At 35.7% G+C, this 18906-nt stretch overlaps 2 protein-coding genes across 3 annotated transcripts in view; one reads left to right on the top strand and one right to left on the bottom strand.

Annotated features, from left to right (window-relative positions):
• shank3a (SH3 and multiple ankyrin repeat domains 3a) overlaps positions 1-15446 on the bottom strand; it is a 569169-nt gene extending 553723 nt beyond the window's left edge. For both annotated transcript variants that reach the window (XR_012394288.1, XR_012394287.1), the window contains exon 1: positions 15213-15446. The gene's annotated coding sequence lies outside the window, so the exon portion shown is untranslated. The remainder of the gene's footprint in view (positions 1-15212) is intronic.
• Positions 15447-15465: 19 nt separating this feature from the next.
• arsa (arylsulfatase A) overlaps positions 15466-18906 on the top strand; it is a 12742-nt gene continuing 9301 nt past the window's right edge. The window contains 1 exon segment of the mRNA NM_001013543.2: positions 15466-15858. Within this exon segment, the coding sequence (NP_001013561.2) occupies positions 15632-15858 (227 nt within the window). The 5' untranslated portion in view covers positions 15466-15631.

Consider the following 18906-nt stretch of genomic DNA (forward strand, 5'->3'; position numbering starts at 1 on the left):
AGTGTGAGCCTGATGATGGCAGCCAGAGGAGAGAACGACCTCAACTTTTCTGTCTGTCCCATACACGCTGCATAAGAAACACCTCACATAAGCGGTAATTCATTCTCTTTGTAATTTGAAGCACAGATGATATAACTACATACATAAATACATGCTTATACATTTTTTAAAAATAAAAATATTAAAAACTGTAAAGGATTTAAGATGCTGATGACCATTAAACGCGTCATAACAGGCTTGTGAAAAGGGTCCATTGGTGTGCCTTCAGAAAGAGGTTGGGAAACACTGGGATAACCTATTTCAACCATATTCCACTGAATGTCTGAGTGTTCAGTCATGCGATAATATGATATGACCACCAGCTGACATTAACCAAACTGAGCATCCTTGCAATGTGCTGACATAAACCCTCACTTTTTTTTCAGCTTCATTCAGTTGAGCAAAACTAAACTAAACAGCACATAAAACTCTTATTTCATCATGATCCCTAACCTAAACCTTTGTAATTTGACTTTAATACATTCAAATGATTTCAAAGACATCTACAACAATCTTGGCAATCTGACAAATCTGTCCCCAATCTCCATACCAATGGGATATATGCACAGCTAGTGTTTTTCAGCCAATGATACACTTTCGGTGAAAGGTTTATCTGACTATTTTCAATTTAATAAGGTTAATTTTACAGCATTGGTGTTGTAATGCAATTAAAATACAATCAGTTAACTAGATTCAAGCATTCATTTAGTTGTTCAAGTGCAAAACAAGATGAAAGACTGTGTAAACACAAGCGGTGTCAGTGGCAGCAGGCTAGAGCAGAAACTTCACTGAAAACACTGGGGCAGGAAAAATGTCCATATTTTAAAGAGAAGTCGAGAAAATATTTAATTTAATGCAGTGCTTCTCATCTGGTCTGAGACCCACTTTATATCATATATAATCGGGTAATGAAAATCACTGATTTTTTTAGAAAACAGACTTTAAATGTGGCAATTTTGTAATGAAGCAACAGTTTACCGGAAGCACTTGGGCTTGCTGACTGAAAATGAAAAGTCTGTGTGCATATAGCACATTTATTTTCAACATATACTCCTCATTTTCAACATTTAGGTCACAATTTGCTCTGTAAAACAATGTGCTTATGATATTACAGTAGAATTGTATCTCTCTTTCTCCACAGCTGCCTGCCTTGCTCTCAAGCACTTGTTCTCTCCACATGCTTCAGCCATTGCAAAGAGCAGCTAACAGGCAGACACAGCTGAAAGGAGGCACTCAATACACCCTGAATTATTCAACAGCTTTATCTGCTGTCCCACAACAGACAGACACAGAGAGAGAGAGAGAGAGAGAGAGAGAGAGAGAGAGAGAGAGGGGGGGGGGTTACATTCAGATCCCTCTCTCTCATCATATTTCCTCCTCCCTTGCATCGTTGTTCAATTATTCAACAGCAGTTAGTCAACTATAACAACTAGAAGTCGTTTGATAAATGATGATTGGTGATCGATAGATTTCTCTCATGACACAAACACTGCATGTTTGTTGCTTATTGCTTTTTGGTTTGGACATGTCTCAATGCTTCTAGCATCGTTGATTGATTAAGAGTGATAAACTCCTCAACACTTCATTCAGTGTCACGGAAGCCCTGCGGAAATTCACCTGTCTCTCTCTCTCTCTCTCTCTCTCTCTCTCTAAGACTCCACCACACACATCCTGAATATCAAGTTGTTATTTAAAAGCAAACTCAGACCCTTCACGTACTACAGAGTACACTGAATGCAGATAAGGCATGCAAGTGTATCTCCATCTATCCATCTCATTAAACACTGATTTCGTTTAACACTGATCCTTTAATGCCTGTAAGATCTATACAACAAAAGTCATCTAATCTTTCGCCCACTTCCCTTGGAATACAGGTTACCTCCAGAAGGATTGCTGGAAAGCTACTTCAGCCTGTTATTTATTCACCTTCAAGTCATTATAATCTTGTTACTTCTTGAAAATTATTAAGAAAGCTTACGTTGCACTTTTTCATATATATATATATATATATATATATATATATATATATATATATATATATATATATATATATATATATATATACACATATTCTTAACTTATTCACAATGTACACACCTTCAAACGGTTATAAACCTTTAGGAGTTTCTTTTTTTGTTTCTGAATGAGAAAAAATAATACACTATAAAAATTGTGCTCCCTTAAATTTTTTAGTTCAATCAAATTAATATTTTTAGAATATTTTTAGAAAATTAATATTTCTAGTCATCTCAACTTACATCAATCAAACTGACAAAAAAGACATTGTATAACAATTTAGGGGAAATCTGATTAAGTTATTAAAATAATTTAGTGACAAACATTTTTGTTGTCTTGAATTATTATTATTATTATTATTATTATTATTATTATTATTTAATTCCCACGTTCTGCTGGTTGACAATTGAGCCAATTTTAATCGCTTGTTTTGGTTCAATTTGGAATTTCCTCAACCATTGCAGAGCCCGGGGGATCAGAGAGAGACTCCAGCTTGGCCCCAGCATGATCCCTTATTTTGTTGTCTTGAATTTTGGTCATTACATTTTTTTTAACAGTGTAATAATGTTGGAAAGTAGGAGCCATTGACATCTATATTAGAATAAACACCATGGCGATCAATGGATACTGGCTTGCAACATTCTTCAATTATCTTCTTTTGTGTTCAACAGGGATTGTTGTTTGGAACAAGTTTTTTGGGGTGAACTATCCCTTCAAAAGCATCAAAACTGCAAACCTTGTTACTAATGTGCTTTATTCCTAATTTAAATTAATGCTAATTAGGGCTGCAAAATATATGGTTTCAGCATCAATACCTCCAGAAGGATTGCTAGAAAACTGCTTCTTCATCTTCAAGTCATTATAATCTTGTTACTTGTTGGAAGATAGTAAGGAAACTTACGTTGCACGTTTTCTATATATATCGATTTAAAGGATAAGTTTGTTTGAAATGAAAACTTATTCATAATTTACGCACACCGTAAAAAATAAATCCGTAAAATTTACGGTAAAAAATAAAAATAAAATAATAATAATAAAAATCGGTAGCTGTGGTTGCCAATACTTTACCGTTAAAAACACGGTACAAACCATAAAAGTACTTTCTAATTTTTACAGGAAACTACCATATTTTCTTAATTTATAGAGGCACTATATCTGTATTTTGAATGACCAACATCTACACATCTTTTGTTACACAGTTAGACATATTAGCACACCAACGTGCAGGTGGTGATGAGGAAGATACATAATGAGCCAATGCTCATCACAATTAACATTTCCCACAAGCAGAAAAGAGTATCAGCATATAGAAGGTGCTCAGTGTCATTGACACAGTTACTAAACACCAGTATGGTAACACGCATAAAATTAAAGTCATGAAATAAACATTGTTTATCAACATTAGATGTAACATGAATCTCTAATGTCCATAACTGACGGGGAAACAACTACAAAGATCCATATTGATGTCAACAAATGCATAAAAAGTTATGTGCCATGCAGGGGATTCTGGGAAAGTAAATTTACAGTTATTTACCGTATATATATATTAAGGAAACATACTGTTAACCAGGTTACGGATTTGTACTGTAGCATTTTTACAGTTTTTAACCGTTGAAATCACAGCCATTTTTTAAAGTGGTTCCAAGTGGTTCCTTAAGTGGTTACAAACCTTTAGAAGTTTTTTTTTCTGTTTTTGAATGTGAAAATAATAAACTATACAACAAAATTGTGCTCCCTTAAATTTTTACTTGAATCAAATAACGTTTCTAGTCATCTCAACTTACATTAATCAAAATGGAGTGTTCTCCAGCAGTCTACAAGAGCAACACTGTTGGCGATCATAACAGTTATAAACCGTAAATATCTTAATAATAGGCAGATAATAGTTAATGCACTGTAAAAATATCTGTTGATTAATTGTGTTTGTATTTTTTGAGTCTTTTTCATTTATTTATGTTTGTGAATTGCATTATGGGAACTTTATCTCTGCTCTGTCGACTTTTGATGTTGCTAATTTAACTCTACAGTTTAACAAAGTGACTTTTATTGACATTTTAGTAATTTGAAATTATATAATGTATAAAAAATAATTTATAGAGAAATAAGTAATATGCAACACCAATCCAGAATATACAGAACTTTAAACTTTAAAGTGTTAATAAAAGTCACTTTTTGAACTTTTTAAGGTTAAAAGTTGATGGAGAAAAATCAAGGTCCCATATTGCAATTGAAATGCACAAATAAACAAGGAAAAATAAAAACATGATTCACAAAATACAGAAAACTGCTACTGTAATGATATTTTTACAGTATAGAGTGAATTGCTACCTTAAGAGTTACCACAATGAATATAAAATTGAAATTGCAAAACATCATCTAAAAATCAAAATAATAATTATAAACGAACAATAAAGGTGTCTAGAGAAAACACTTGATGTTACAGAGACACATTTTTCTTCAAACCCGGCTACCAACATCACACAGAGTGTTATTTGTACATAATAAACATAGATCAGTGTCTTAATTCAAGTTACACAACAGATCTCTCTCAAGATTCATTTCTTTGAGTGCTTCTGCTTCAGCTCCACTAATAGGCGTTCAATTGCCGAATCTGCCATCTAAAACTGGGCTTAGCACTGAGAGCAAGTAAACAGCATATCTGAGAGAGAGAACTAAAACAATGAAGCTCAGAAAACAGCATTAAAACTCAAGCAGAGATCTCTGAACTCACTAATGAGTACCCAGAGTCAGTCTCAGACCCAACGCCTACAGACTGTCTGATGAACTGTACACACTGTAATGCTGAGAGCGATGAAAAACTGCAAACTTCAAGCTGATTGGCTGGGTCTGTGTACTACATGTTGCAATAATAACAACAATGTTTTTACATTTTAAAAATAAACATATGAAAAAACAGAGGCTGTTCCTCAATATGCGTTCTTGTCTGTACTTGCGTTCTTGTGTCCTCATAAAACGTCGATAACAGTCACCGGAGTACTGTTCCAATTCAAAGTTTACATCTTGCCAAGTACAGATAAAACTACCGGATGTGTACGTGCTCCTCCCTTTTGGCCAAGAATGCATTGAGAGGTAACTTGTAAAGCTCAGGTATCCCAGAATGCATTGCAGCTAAACCAGCAAACGCTAATGGCGGACAAAGAGCATAGAATCACCAAGAGGCCACACTCTAGTGGGATTTGGGAAATGGGCACTTGATGCCGTGGCGGCCTTTTTGGAATGAAAATTCCCATAGAACAACGGTTTATTATAAGTCTGTAAAATAAACAATAAAAGTGCTGATGATTGTTATAGTAAAGCCTGGTTTATACTTCTGCGTCAAGTGACTGGCGTAACTCACGGCGCAGGCAACGCGCGCAGCTGTGCATTTATACTTCTGCGCACTGTCTCTGTCGGTATGCATTAACACTTCCGAAATGCTAGTTGGCAGTGAGTTGTAAATGTTCCTCTGTGTCGAGTTTCTTCGCTTCTGTTTTGCTTTTCCTGAACACTTCCTGGTTGTACAAGTGACTCAAACTCGCTCATTTTAAGGCAGGAACGGCGAACGCACAACAACTTTAACTATGAGGTAAACACAAAACAAAACTTTCCATCCGGAGCTCCTTCACGGGATTCCACACTTGTAAACAATTGCTCGCGCCATTCGCGCGGCTCTCGGTCCCGCCCAGACTCGTCAGTGCTACCAAGCCGACCAATCACAGAGCTTGCGCTACACGTTGTTGTGACGTGTAGTTTTTTGAGAGGTGCACATCAGTGACGCAGACGGCCACGGCGAAGGGCTAAGCGTCAGCGCCGTAGCATACGCCGGCGTTTGACGCAGAAGTATAAATCAGCCTTAAGTAGTGTATTGTTGTCTTTCAGGTTGTATCTCAGCTTTAATGTGTTTTTAAATAAATGAATAAAAAACAAAGCAGCTGCTTGCCATTACAACAGCATTAAGATCCAATGGACAGCCGATCGCTTTTACTCCAAAATGGCGGAATAGCAGGGCTGTTGCTGGGCACTGCTGTTGCAAAGGAACGTTCTATTGAGTATCGCATCTTGGATCATACTAAGCTCTTCGTGGCGAAGGAGAAAACCTGCTCGATTTAAAAGTACTCCTCCGTTATGTCACAAAATAAAGTTTTAACAGTTTTCAGGTGAGAATATAGATTTTTTTAAACTCGAATCAGCAGTTTATTCACAAATATAGCGCATCTTTGACGCTGTGCTTCAGCTTACTGTGCGTTCACACCGAAAGTGGTGAGAGCGTCCAAGGTCGCTCTGGCCTCCCTGACGACAACGCTGTCTGCCTTTAGCTCCGGCGGCGAGCTTCAAAATTCGCTACATTGACCTCGTATCTAAAGGAGCCGTTGCAGCATATCAAATCAGTTACATTTCTGCATAAAACATGCTCTCGAGCGTAATCAAATTAATTTAACAACGGAAGATCAAGTTGCATGTCCGCATGTCTGAAATATCCTGAAACAGCAATACTGTTTTGTACTGTCACATGAGATTCCCGCTTTTTTAATATATATATATATATATATATATATATATATATATATATATATATATATATATATATATATATATATATATATAACATTAATGCACATCAGTAACTCGCCAGTAACTTATTTAATGTTAAAAAAACATCATTGTAAATAATTGAAAATTGGGTGACCGCATTAATCAAACCCTTGGGAACAACTGTGGTCGAAACCAAAGTTCACAGGTCTGTGTTCTCATAACTCCTCTCAAGCGGAGTACTTCTTCATTCTGATTGCTAGACACCGAACCACGTCATAGCTCATTATCATAAAGTTGACTTGATTTCAACTCTCCTCGACGACCCACACCGGCGAAGACGCACCGCGAACGTAGACGCACGTATGGTTATGCGGACTCTTGACTCCCAGCCTGCCAGCAGGAGCTTCATCATCAGATCTCCAGCTGAGAGCACCTTTACTTCGGCCAGTCCATCTCACATGTACCACTGGATCTCATCTCTCCATTGTAGTTAAAACTTGACATGTAATACATCTTGTGTATATCTAACGCACAGTTTTTCGTCTGTTAAATCCATTATTTGTTATCTGGGGCCAGTTGCACCAGCAGTGCGCAGGTTAAAACGTAGCCTAGTTGTTACTTAAAGTGACACCAAGTTACAATTTACACACTGCTAAATATTTTTGTGTTGCACCACCAGACTTAGTTTAAACGTAATGCTACATTCCATGTAGAACCCATGTATAACCGCAGAAAAGATATGACCGTGAGATTAGTTCGCAATCATACTGAAGAATCATCTACCTCTACTCGCAGCCTTACTTTTCTCCCAAATCTTGCATTTTTGTGAATTGTAATTAAAACGAGAATTTGTTAATGCCTGCTTCCTGCTGTTTTCTCTATCATAAGCAGGATACAGCGCGATCCCCCCTCCCCCTGGGATTTCCATGACCGTCAGTATCAATATACCGGTTAAACTATTTTTTTTTTTTTTCAAATATTTCCTATAAAGCATTTTTCACAGTATTTCCCATAATATTTTTTTCTTCTGAGAGAAAGTCCTGTTTCTTTTATTTCGGCTAGAATGAACATGATTTTTACTTTTTTAAAAACCACTTTAAGGTCGATATTATTAGCCCTCTTTTAGCAATATTATTTTTGATTGTCTACTACTGAATACTAGTATCTTGAAAATATCTATTAAAATATGTTGTACTGTGATCATGGCAAAGATAAAATAAATCAGTTAAATGATTTATTAAAACTATTATGTTTCGAAATGTGCTAAAAAAAAATATTTTCCAACAGAAAATGGGGAAAAATATACAGGGAAGCTAATAATTTTGACTTTAACTATATTGTATAAATATTTTTTTTTTTTTTTTTTTTTCAGAGACCATTATGTTTTTACTGTGCTCTATGACGGTTTATTTCTGTGGCATCAAGTTCACCTTCCCCTATGTCAATTAACAAAACATAAATAAATAAATAAATAAATAAATAAATAAATAAATAGTTTAAAAAAAAATTTTAAAGGTGTTGGTTGTTTTACATGTAAATCGGCTTCCTAGGTAAGCGCCTCTTGGCCAGGCTAAATCTGCAAAGTGCACCAGACGATATACTGATAGTCACAATCTGGCTGTGCGAGACTAATGAGCATCTGTCTTCAGGATAGACAGTCTCGAAAGCGCTGCCGTTTCCATCGAGCACATACAATGCAAATGGATGCTGAAGTACCAGACAGAGACTCATTACAGAAAATTATCATCAGCTGATCTTTGATCTGCGCTAAATCTTTACTTCCCGCATCGGTGAAGAGTGAAGACGTCCTTCGCAACGGCGTATTTTTACAAACCCTAGGCAGATCCGAAAGGGCAGATTTGCTCTACTCACAATTACTTAACGAACTCGTTAAGTGGAAACCCGAGATCAAACGATGACCCGGAAGGAAAGAAGTCAAGTGGCCGAAGTTTGACTACATAATATGGTGAGACAAGATCATGTCCTCTCCCTCAGGTGCCCAAGCTGACTCGACACCGCAGCCAGAATTTAACGCCCAAAAAGAATCATTCTGTTGTGCTGAATGTATGGGTGGCGATGCAGGCGTGATGTAAGGGCCTGTACTTCTGCAGCCAAACTCAGTTAAAGTCATCTAACATAGCCGCCGGTCACTGGGGCAAAGATAATTGTCTTTTCGGAATATGATAAATAAACAACAAACAAAACAACAGCTTGGGATGGGAGCGAACAAGCGTGTAAAAGAGAGAGCGAATATTTCAACAAAGGGCAAGAGGGAGGCATTTTAAAGCATCTCACGGTTTCATCTCCTTCCCTCTCATTCTCTCTCTTCCTGCCTTCATTACTCTAAGACCACACACACACACACACACACATAGTCGTGCCGAGCTGAATGTAGGTCAGCACTGGACGGGGATGTGAAAGTGAATGGTAAATCAAAACAATTTATCAATGTGCAGATCCCCTGTGCCCTACAACAGAACTGACCGGGAAGGGAGAATCAGACACACACACAACACTTTATACTCAAATCACACAAAAATATATGGAATTATTCATTCATTCTTTTTTTTCAGCCTAGTGCCTTAATTGTCAGGGGTCACCACAGGGGAATGAACCACCAACTAGGGCTGCATAATATTGGAAAATTCTAACATTGCAATTTTTTTGATTTCACGATATACATTGCGATATGAATACAATTTCACCACATGACTAAATATCTGTATTTGTAAAAAATGTATAATGTTAGATCAATAGAGTGGAGGAACTATGACATCACTTTGTAGGCTAATCGGCTGCGAGCATAAAACTGGTTCCCTCGTGAAAATCCCTATAGGATTTTCGAAGATTGCAAATAATAAGCTCTGTGTTCGAACACAGTTCATTACACTTACACGTTTTGTCCAGCCGGATAATCCTCACATGAAAATACAACTTTGAGCACTTTTGGATCTTAAATGCAAACGCAAGAACTGAAAAGCTAACATTAGGCTATAAACGGACTACAGTGCCTTCAGGACGCGCGCCTGTGACGTCAGCCCCACCCTGCTACAGACAACTTATCAAGCTTATTTTTAGAAATAATGTCCATGACAAAGAGTTAATCTCTCTGTTTATAATATTATAATCAACTGTATATATTATAGACAAATAAATACGCAAAAACACATCATGGACACAGAGCAACATTCAATATTCCTTTTTTGTCACGAAGTACAGTGAAAAGCAGCCCATACAGTCACATCTGCTATACATTTTATGGAGGAGTGTAAATATTGTAGTTATGTAAGAGTTAAATGTGTTCAGATTAAGAAAAATCCCGACGAAAAATCACTTGATCACATTAAAATGACAGTTAACATGCATGTATTTTTACACATTTATTCACACGTTTGCATTACTGAGGGCAGAAGAGAGACAGGCTGCACTGGTGAGCAGTATCTTCATAATATCGTTTAATTAAAATGAATTATCAACAAATGAATCTGTCTCGACAGCCTTCACAAGTAAAGGAATTATGTACACACAATCTGAATTCCCAATAAGAAAAACACTACAAACTATAAAATACTATTCATGAAAATACCTAAAATCACAGACAAATCCAAATGCCCAACACAAGCGAGCCGCGGTCCAGACCAGTTCAGCTCGATGACGTATAATGTCTCCGACACCGCCTGTAGTCCCAATTAGCAACTTGATAGCAACCGTCTTTTTAAAGAAGCATAACCGTTTTAAAAATTCAAGAGTGTGACGTAACTGATGTGTTTTATGTCGTAGAACAAAACGTGAAAGTATTTTGAGTTTGTGTTAGCCACGGACCTTATTTAAGCGATTTTACTGAAACCCGATTTAAAAAAAACCATTGACTTTGGGACGAGGGAACCGGAACTGCTAAAATGCTAACTCGCTTCCGGGTTTTTGCATACAAATTGACGTCATAGTTCCTCCACTCTATTGGGATGACTCTGCAGTGGGAGTGCATTTCCATAAAATCTAATAAACCATCTCTAAAATGTTTGAAACTCAAACTCTAACTTCTAACTAATAATTCCCTGATTCAAATGATTAAGGGACAAAGATTTTCCAGTTAATGATTTACTTTTTCAAATGATTCAGAGAGTCTCCATTTAATGATTCAATGTTTCAAATGATTCAGCGAATAAATAATCAATAAATAAATAAGGTGCAGCCTACAAAATGTATTCGTTGTTCTGAGCTCATTAAGATGGTGCAGAAGTGTGTTAAACATAGCTTTTCTGACCTCTACCTACACCCTTCGTAGCTGTCACAGTAAACCCATCACAGCCCTTCCAAATTAAACAGTGAATGACTCACTGAGTCAAATGATCTGATGAGTGAGTCTTCAGATTCAGATTAAATGATCCAGTCAGATTGACGGTGCATTTTTAAACTGAACTTCCTAACTAGTATGCAAAAAAAAAAAGTATAATGATAAAGTCATAGTATTCGAAAATGATCTGGCTAAAATAGTATTGTTATGTAAGATGAAATACCGTCGCTAAAACATTTCAGGACACTTTAATTCAGCAAAGATGTATTAAATTGGTAAACAAGTGACAAAACAGATCATCATAATGCTACTAAGGATTTTCCTGTCAAATAAATACAGTCGCTTTGAGTTTGATCAAACAGAAAATGGAAACAGCACAACTGGTAACCACATTAATAATAGCAAATCATATTATTATACTGAATTGTAAAGAATCTAGTTATATTGAAGACGGTAACTTAAGTTTAGGTCACAATTCATGCTATTAACTACTGGCTTATTCTCTGTATTATATTATATTATATTATATTATATTATATTATATTATATTATATTATATTATATTATATTATATTAGCTGTTTATTAGTAGTTATAAAATATGATCTAATTCTGCATTCCTAACCCTACCCAAAAGCTAAAGGGTGAGGCCCTGGCTGCGCAATACCTGGCGAAATTACAGTCCTCTGTGTTATTAAGCTCATAAGGGGTTTTTGAACCGCACTTAGTCTGACCTGTCACCTAAGACCTTTTGGCCTCAGGAGACCCTAGGGGCATTAGTCCGAGACAACATAGCTCTTATGCTGTGTTCAAACCAGATGTGGCAAGCGCAGATAAGTCACGCTATTCACACATAAAAAGACACATGCACATTGAGTTTACTCGCTTCATTCGCACATCAAATTCGCTTCATTTGTGTGTCAAATTCACTTCACAACAGGCGCAGATTCGCATGATGGGCAGGGCTTCTCTCTGCCCGGTGATTCTAGCTTCGTAGCTAAATGGCAGATTTTGAGAGAGTTCATGTGCTTTATAAAGGCCGACAAACAGCATCTATTCGTTTGAAACCTTGTCTGAGTCCACTAGATCATTTCAGAGGATCAACCAGCTCATAAACTCTTCCAGAAACTTTATGGAAGCTGACTAAGCCAAGCCCAGTTGATGAGCTGTTGTCTGTTGTCGACAGGAGGATTTTCCTCTGGGACACCAACAACAGGCGCTACATCATAATCACGCCCCCACAAGAGCAAGCTCCTGATTGGTTAACGCGGCGTAAATGTCCACTGAAGTTTAGATTTTCAAACCCCCACAAGAGCAAGCTCCTGATTGGTTAACGCGGCGTAAATGTCCACTGAAGTTTAGATTTTCAAACCCCCACAAGAGCAAGCTCCTGATTGGTTAACGCAGCGCAAATTTGCACTAAAGTTTAGATTTTCGTTGTTGGGACACCAACAACAGGCCCTACATCATAATAACGCCCCCACAAGAGCAAGCTCCTGATTGTTTAACGCAGCGCGAATGTCGACTGAAGTTCAGATTTTCTAACTCGAGCGATTTGCGCGAAACTGGAGCCTTAAAGTGTGTCAATCGCACAAAACGCTCAACTCGCGCCACTTCATGCGCGCGAATTGCGTCATTTGCATCGCCTCATTCGCGCATATTGCGCCGCAGATCACATCTTGCATTTACTTAACATGTAAATCCCTCGCGTTTGACACTTCCGCGTCAGGTGTGAACGCAACATTAGGATTATACCTGAAAAAGGTGGTTTGCCATCTCCAGGTTGTAGGGAAGTCCTTACCTCAGGTAGAGGAGTTCAAGTATGCAGTAATGCGGCTGATGTATCAGTCTGTTGTGGTAAAGAAGGAGCTGAGCCGAAAGGCAAAGCTCTAAATTTACCGGTCAAACTACATTTCTACTCTCACCTATGATCATGAGCTTTGGGTCATGACCGAAAGAACAAGATCTCGGATACAAGTGGTGAAAATGAGTTTGCTTAGCAGGGTGGCAGGGCGCACAGTTAAAGATAGGGTGAGGAGCTCTTTCACTCGGGACGAGCTCGGAGTAGCACAGTTGTTCCTCCACATTGAGAGAAGTCAGCTGAGGTGGCTAAGCCTCCCAGTACATGCTGGAGGGGCTATGTTTCTCGGCTAGACTGGGAACACCTCAGGATCCCCCCAGAGGAGCTGGAGGAAATGTCTGGGGAGATGAATGTCTGGGGTTTGCCTGGCCCCTGAAAAGCGGACACGAATGAATGAATGAATGAATGAATGAATGAATGAATGAATGAATGAATGAATTTACAATACTACTTTTTTAATAATAAAATATCAGGGGTCGCATACAGTGTAGTATGTAAGATTATACAGTATAATGTAAAAGCTATATTTTAACACATTTTAATTGAGACATTTAGTGTAGTTAGTGCAGACACTTAGTGCAGTCGTCTACATTTCATTCCAGAACCTATGAGATCAGTAAGAAATTGAACAAAATCAACAGTTATTAATGGTGTAAAATCCATGTGTTTGTGAGGTTTTCATGCATTTTAATTTAAACCAAATGTTTCTGCATCCCCTAACTGAAAACCACTGATCTACTGTTCTCAAAACAGAGTGAGAGTTCATGCATAATGAATCTTCCTGCGCATGAAGTGCTTTGAGACCATTATGTTAATTAATTCCACAAGTCCGCGCATTTTTGCCATTTCCTAATTCAAGTGTATCGATTTTATAATGTTTCTCGCTGGCTCTGAAATCCTGGAGCTTCAGGTAAGGTGTCTAAACAGCCATCTCTCACTAGTGTGCTTGTGTGAACTGTGAAAGCAGTGCGATTCAAATGCAGAGCGTGTTAGATTTCGCTCTCCGCCTGAAAATCGGCGCTGACGTTCACCTCCTCCAGCTAGAGGAGCAATCTATTTCATCCCCCCGTTCATTTAATTGACTGATTGTCACGTTGTATCACAGGCTAAGCAAGCACAGGGTGGTGTAAAGGACAGCGGTTGGACACTGCACCCTGCTCCCACTGTCTCTAATGAGATATTAATGATCGAAACCATCACTCGCGAAAGCTCCAGCGTGCTTCGAGACCACATGAGAATCAGCGCTTATGAAACAGCGACACACAGTGGCCGAGAGGTGAATTGCAACCTAGTGTCTATGTCTAGACTGGAACAGGACAATTCTGTTCTCAAAATACAAAGTTTAGAAGTTATATGTGAATCTATACAGCAAAAACAGCACTTGTTAATAGCGAATTGTGCTTAAATCATTATAGTCCATAACTACTTGGTAACTAAATGAAGATTAATTTCCAATCGATGATTTTTGGCTGTTGGTTGTTTGAATATTTTAGATGACTACCTTGAATGTAAAAGGCACTATATAGTGCAAATCTGTAGTGTAAAATGTAATAATGCATTTAAATTAATATTTGTTTCGCATAATTGTTTATTCACATATTTATGTAGTTTTTAAACTATATTGTTATACTTTCTTTATTGTCCACAAGTGGAAATTTATCTTTGGCTTTACCTCACAACCACATCAGCGTTCACATTACACATATCACAGAAAAACAGGCAACACAAATACATAAATCACTTGAAAAATCAATTTAACCCTATTCATACTTCGAACCCAGTATTTAAAATTCTGATGGCATTCTGCATTTGATACATATTTTTCTTTACTTTGCCTAAAACGTCTTTTTGATGACAAGAAATGTTATATTTTGAGGAATGGTAACAATCTTCAATAATCAGACCCGTAGCCAGGGGGGTTTGGGGGGTTCGACAGACCCACTCCTCACAGTTTTTGCTTTTCCCTACTTGGCAACAGTTCATACCATGCAATCATGTTAAAACTCACAACACTTTCAACCAAATTCTTATATGTCATCTCTAGAATTTATATTTAACATTAAATAGTATACTATAAATATAAATAGTGTACAATTAATATAAATATAATATAAATATTTTACTTAAACTGTTAAGTTGATTTATTAGTATATTCTGAAATTAAATACTATAAAATTCATTAAGAATGCAAAAAAATAAAAATAAAAAATATCACAAAATTAAAAAATATATATATAAATATATATGCTGAAACGATGCTATATCTTGTGTATAAATCTATGGATAGTTTCAATATATTAGCGCGATTTCCCTTTAAACACATGATTTATGGATATTGAGCTTGATACTTGTAAATAATTTTGCATTTATTCCAGTTTGTTATTGTTATCCAGGTATTAAAAATATTTTCCTCTCTAAACTGCATAAAACTAAGACATATCTCGTACAACTATTAATATTTACTCACCCTCTGTTTGCTGAAGATGCTGTTCTTTCATAGAAGCAATATTATTGTAAAGTACGACGTTTTAGCTACTCTAACACCGTTACAGACAGCAAAATCAAACATATATTACGTTTGGTTCGAAAAAAAAAGAAATAGACCACGAAATAGTCTTAATTATTAACCGAGTAAACGTTTAATCAAAACTCCTCCATAAACTACTACACCTGTTCGGGAAACTAAACTGCATTTCCCGTCAGCCCCTGCTTCACGTGCCACTTGTCATATGACTCACACGGAAAACAAGAAAGCTTCCAGCGAGATATAAATGACAGCAATTAAGCTGCGAGAACAAACAACAAAGCGATTATTCATAACAAATCGGTCAGGAACTATCATGCTGCTCCAATAACTCTTTAAAGCTTTTGTCTGCCGCAAATCTGATGATGGATTTGATGCGTATAATCGCGTTGTGTGCACTGATCGCAGCTCATTGTGTTGGTGCATCGCCACCGAACTTTGTGCTGCTGTTCGCCGATGATTTGGGTTACGGAGATCTTGGCTGTTTTGGACACCCGTGCTCTCTCACCCCAAATCTGGACAGACTAGCGGCCAACGGGCTGCGCTTTACCGACTTCTACGTCACGAGTCCCGTGTGCAGCCCCTCCAGGTAAAGCCAGGTCAAACATAAGATGGAATATATGGGCAATTTATCTATTTGAATGGGTAAATGTTATATTCACAACTGTAAATTTTCCTTAGACTTACCTAATTTGCTGAATTTTTTGTGGCTTAAGTTGTTTAATAACTACATTACAAAATGTTTATAGTAAAAAAATGTTAAAACTTAAACTCTATAAGAATTTTGTAAATATTTGGTTATATAACTTGATGATTTTGCCCCTGTACTTTGTTTTTTTCATTATTAGTATTATTTATTTTCTTATTATTTAATCTTCATTGTTTTCCTGTTTTTGCATTTGATGTCATCCAATGTCATGGTTATTAATATGAATGTATTGTTAAAAAGCTGGCCCATGGTAACCTTTGATTTGGTCCATCTGAGAAAAGATGGAGAATGAAAAGAGGGAGGATGGTTTAGAGACTGTAATTTCTAATTTAATGTAACATTTTTTTGTTTGATTGATTTATTGCTTAGTTACAAAAAAAACTAGCCCAAATATTTAATGTTTCAATGAAATGTAAAAAAATCAGATTTTGTTTTAAATGCACATACTGTCACCCAACTTATAGAGGACAATGCAGAGACATCAGTGAGCAAATGAAGGAAATGGCAAATTCTGCTTGACTAGTGTATTCAGCATTGATCTCCGTTGTGTTATAAATGTTTTTTTTATTATTAGTAGTATTATAATAAGTTATCATTTCAAATTATACTGTATTAGTTAATGTGAGTTAAAGTAATGTTTTCAATATATTTATTTTTTTAAACTTTCGGTCCCCGGCTCTCAATTATATTTGGTTTTTGGCACTTAATACGAAAAGGTTTGGGCAACCCTGATTAAAACCAATACAAAAAAAAGGTAAAGCCAGAAATTCATCTGACATTCAGCCAGATATATACTTTAAGTATTGTTTTATACTTTCATTATTATGTACTTATTGTTACTTTCAAAATTACTGTCCATGTATTCATTTCAAGACCACTCTGTTATAAAATATCCAGGACTGAATCTTATGAATACTACACTGACAAAAATGATTCATTGGGTTTACTAAATGTTTTAGTGTTATTTGAATCATGTATTTCATTATATTTAACATTATTATTGCAAAATTATTGCATTATAATTGAGAGAGAGAGAGAGAGAGAGAGAGAGAGAGAGAGAGAAAGAGAAAGAGATTAGCTTTTTTTCAATGTCTATCAAAATGTTTTAGGTATACTGATTTGATTTCTTTTTAACAAGCTGTTATTATATATACATGAACCAGATTTCATCCATTTTTAAATAACCTTCCATCTAGTTGGTACATGTAGCCTACATGTATACTGTATGTGGTATGTGCATGCATAATAACTAAATAATCTAATCAGTTCAACAATAAATAACTGACATTATTTAATAGTCAGAAAGAAAAAAAATTATAATATAAAACAGTTTAGACCAGCATTATATACATAGCTATAATTAGTATTTAAAACAGTAAAATGTTTTATTCAATAACAATATATTTCTAATAATATATATATATATATATATATATTAATAATTTACTCCAGGCTCGTCTGAACAGTTTTGTTTTCTTTGCTTGTGACTGTCAATAATGTCCTTTGATTTGTTGTCGAACTGATTAGATTTGTTATATAATCAAGGATTTTACATAATCCGTAATTAAAAATTATGTGTCTGGTACAGAAGATGGCGCCAGAATACAGGCTAATATTTACAGCCTTCGTCATGAACTGGAATATTCATTTAACTGAATATTCCAATAAAACAACACAGCATTATGAAATACCATGCAGTTTATGTGAATTTTTGTTTATGCTTTAAAACGTACATTTACCAAAATGTAGTCTGTAATATATACTGAATGATAAACGCTGACCTTACATTTTGTTTATGATGAATGAAGCAAGATTAATATCAGCCTGCCAACAATTTATCAAACTAACAGTAACACTTAAGGGTCCATTAGTTAATGTATCAGGGTTTCTGCAGGGTCTTAAAATGTCTTAAATTTCAAAAAGCAAATTTTAGGCCTTAAAGTCTTAAATCCACTGAAATGTTGTGTTGTAGGCCTTAAATCATTTTAAACTTAATTTTCCTACGTCCATGTAAAGCTATACCCAATCAGGTCAACAGCCATCCAATCCCTAACCATATATATCAATAAAATGTTGAGAAACGTTTATTTATTAACTCTAATTATTAATATGGATTAATTATTGTCTTTACAATAACATCTGCTTTTAATGCTTTTTTTTTTACAGTTTTATCTTGACCATTAAAAAATCGTTAGCGTTTAGCCTTGTGCAAGTCTACAATTTTATTCATTATGGCTTAATAAGGTCTTCAAAAGGTCTTAAATTTGACTTGATGAAACCTGTAGAAACCCTGTGTATTTACTAGCATTCATATGGATTAATTATCTTCCTTACAAAAACATGTTTTTAATGCTTTTTTACAGTTTTATCTTGACCATTAAAAATCTTTAGCATTTAGCCTTCTGTAAGTCTAAAATTTCATTCATTATGGTCTTAAAATGGTCTTTAAAAGGTCTTAAATAGTCTTAATTTGACTTGATGAAACCAGTAGAAACCCTATGTATTTACTAGCATTAATATGGATTAATTATCGTCCTTACAAAAACATGTTTTTAATGCTTTTTTTACAGTTTTATCTTGACCATTTTTAAAACATCTTTAGCGTTTAACCTTTTGTAAGTTTGAAATTTCATTCATAATGGTCTTTAAAAGGTCTTAAAAAGGTCTTAAATTTGACTTGATGAAACCTGTAGAAACCCTGTGTATTTACTAGCATTAATTAAATAAAAAATCTTGTACAGTATTTATTAATAATCATAGTTCAACATTAACTAATGCATTATTAATATCCAAAGTTGTACTTGTTAACAAAGCACCATGAGTTACTATGTTATTTAACTTAACATTAACTAACAAAGATAAATAAATAATGTATTAACCCTTTAACAAGCATCATAACCACCTGGTTAATCTTTCATTGGGGATTAT

Source organism: Danio rerio, chromosome 18, assembly GCF_049306965.1.
Source record: "Danio rerio strain Tuebingen ecotype United States chromosome 18, GRCz12tu, whole genome shotgun sequence".
NCBI lineage: Eukaryota > Metazoa > Chordata > Actinopteri > Cypriniformes > Danionidae > Danio > Danio rerio.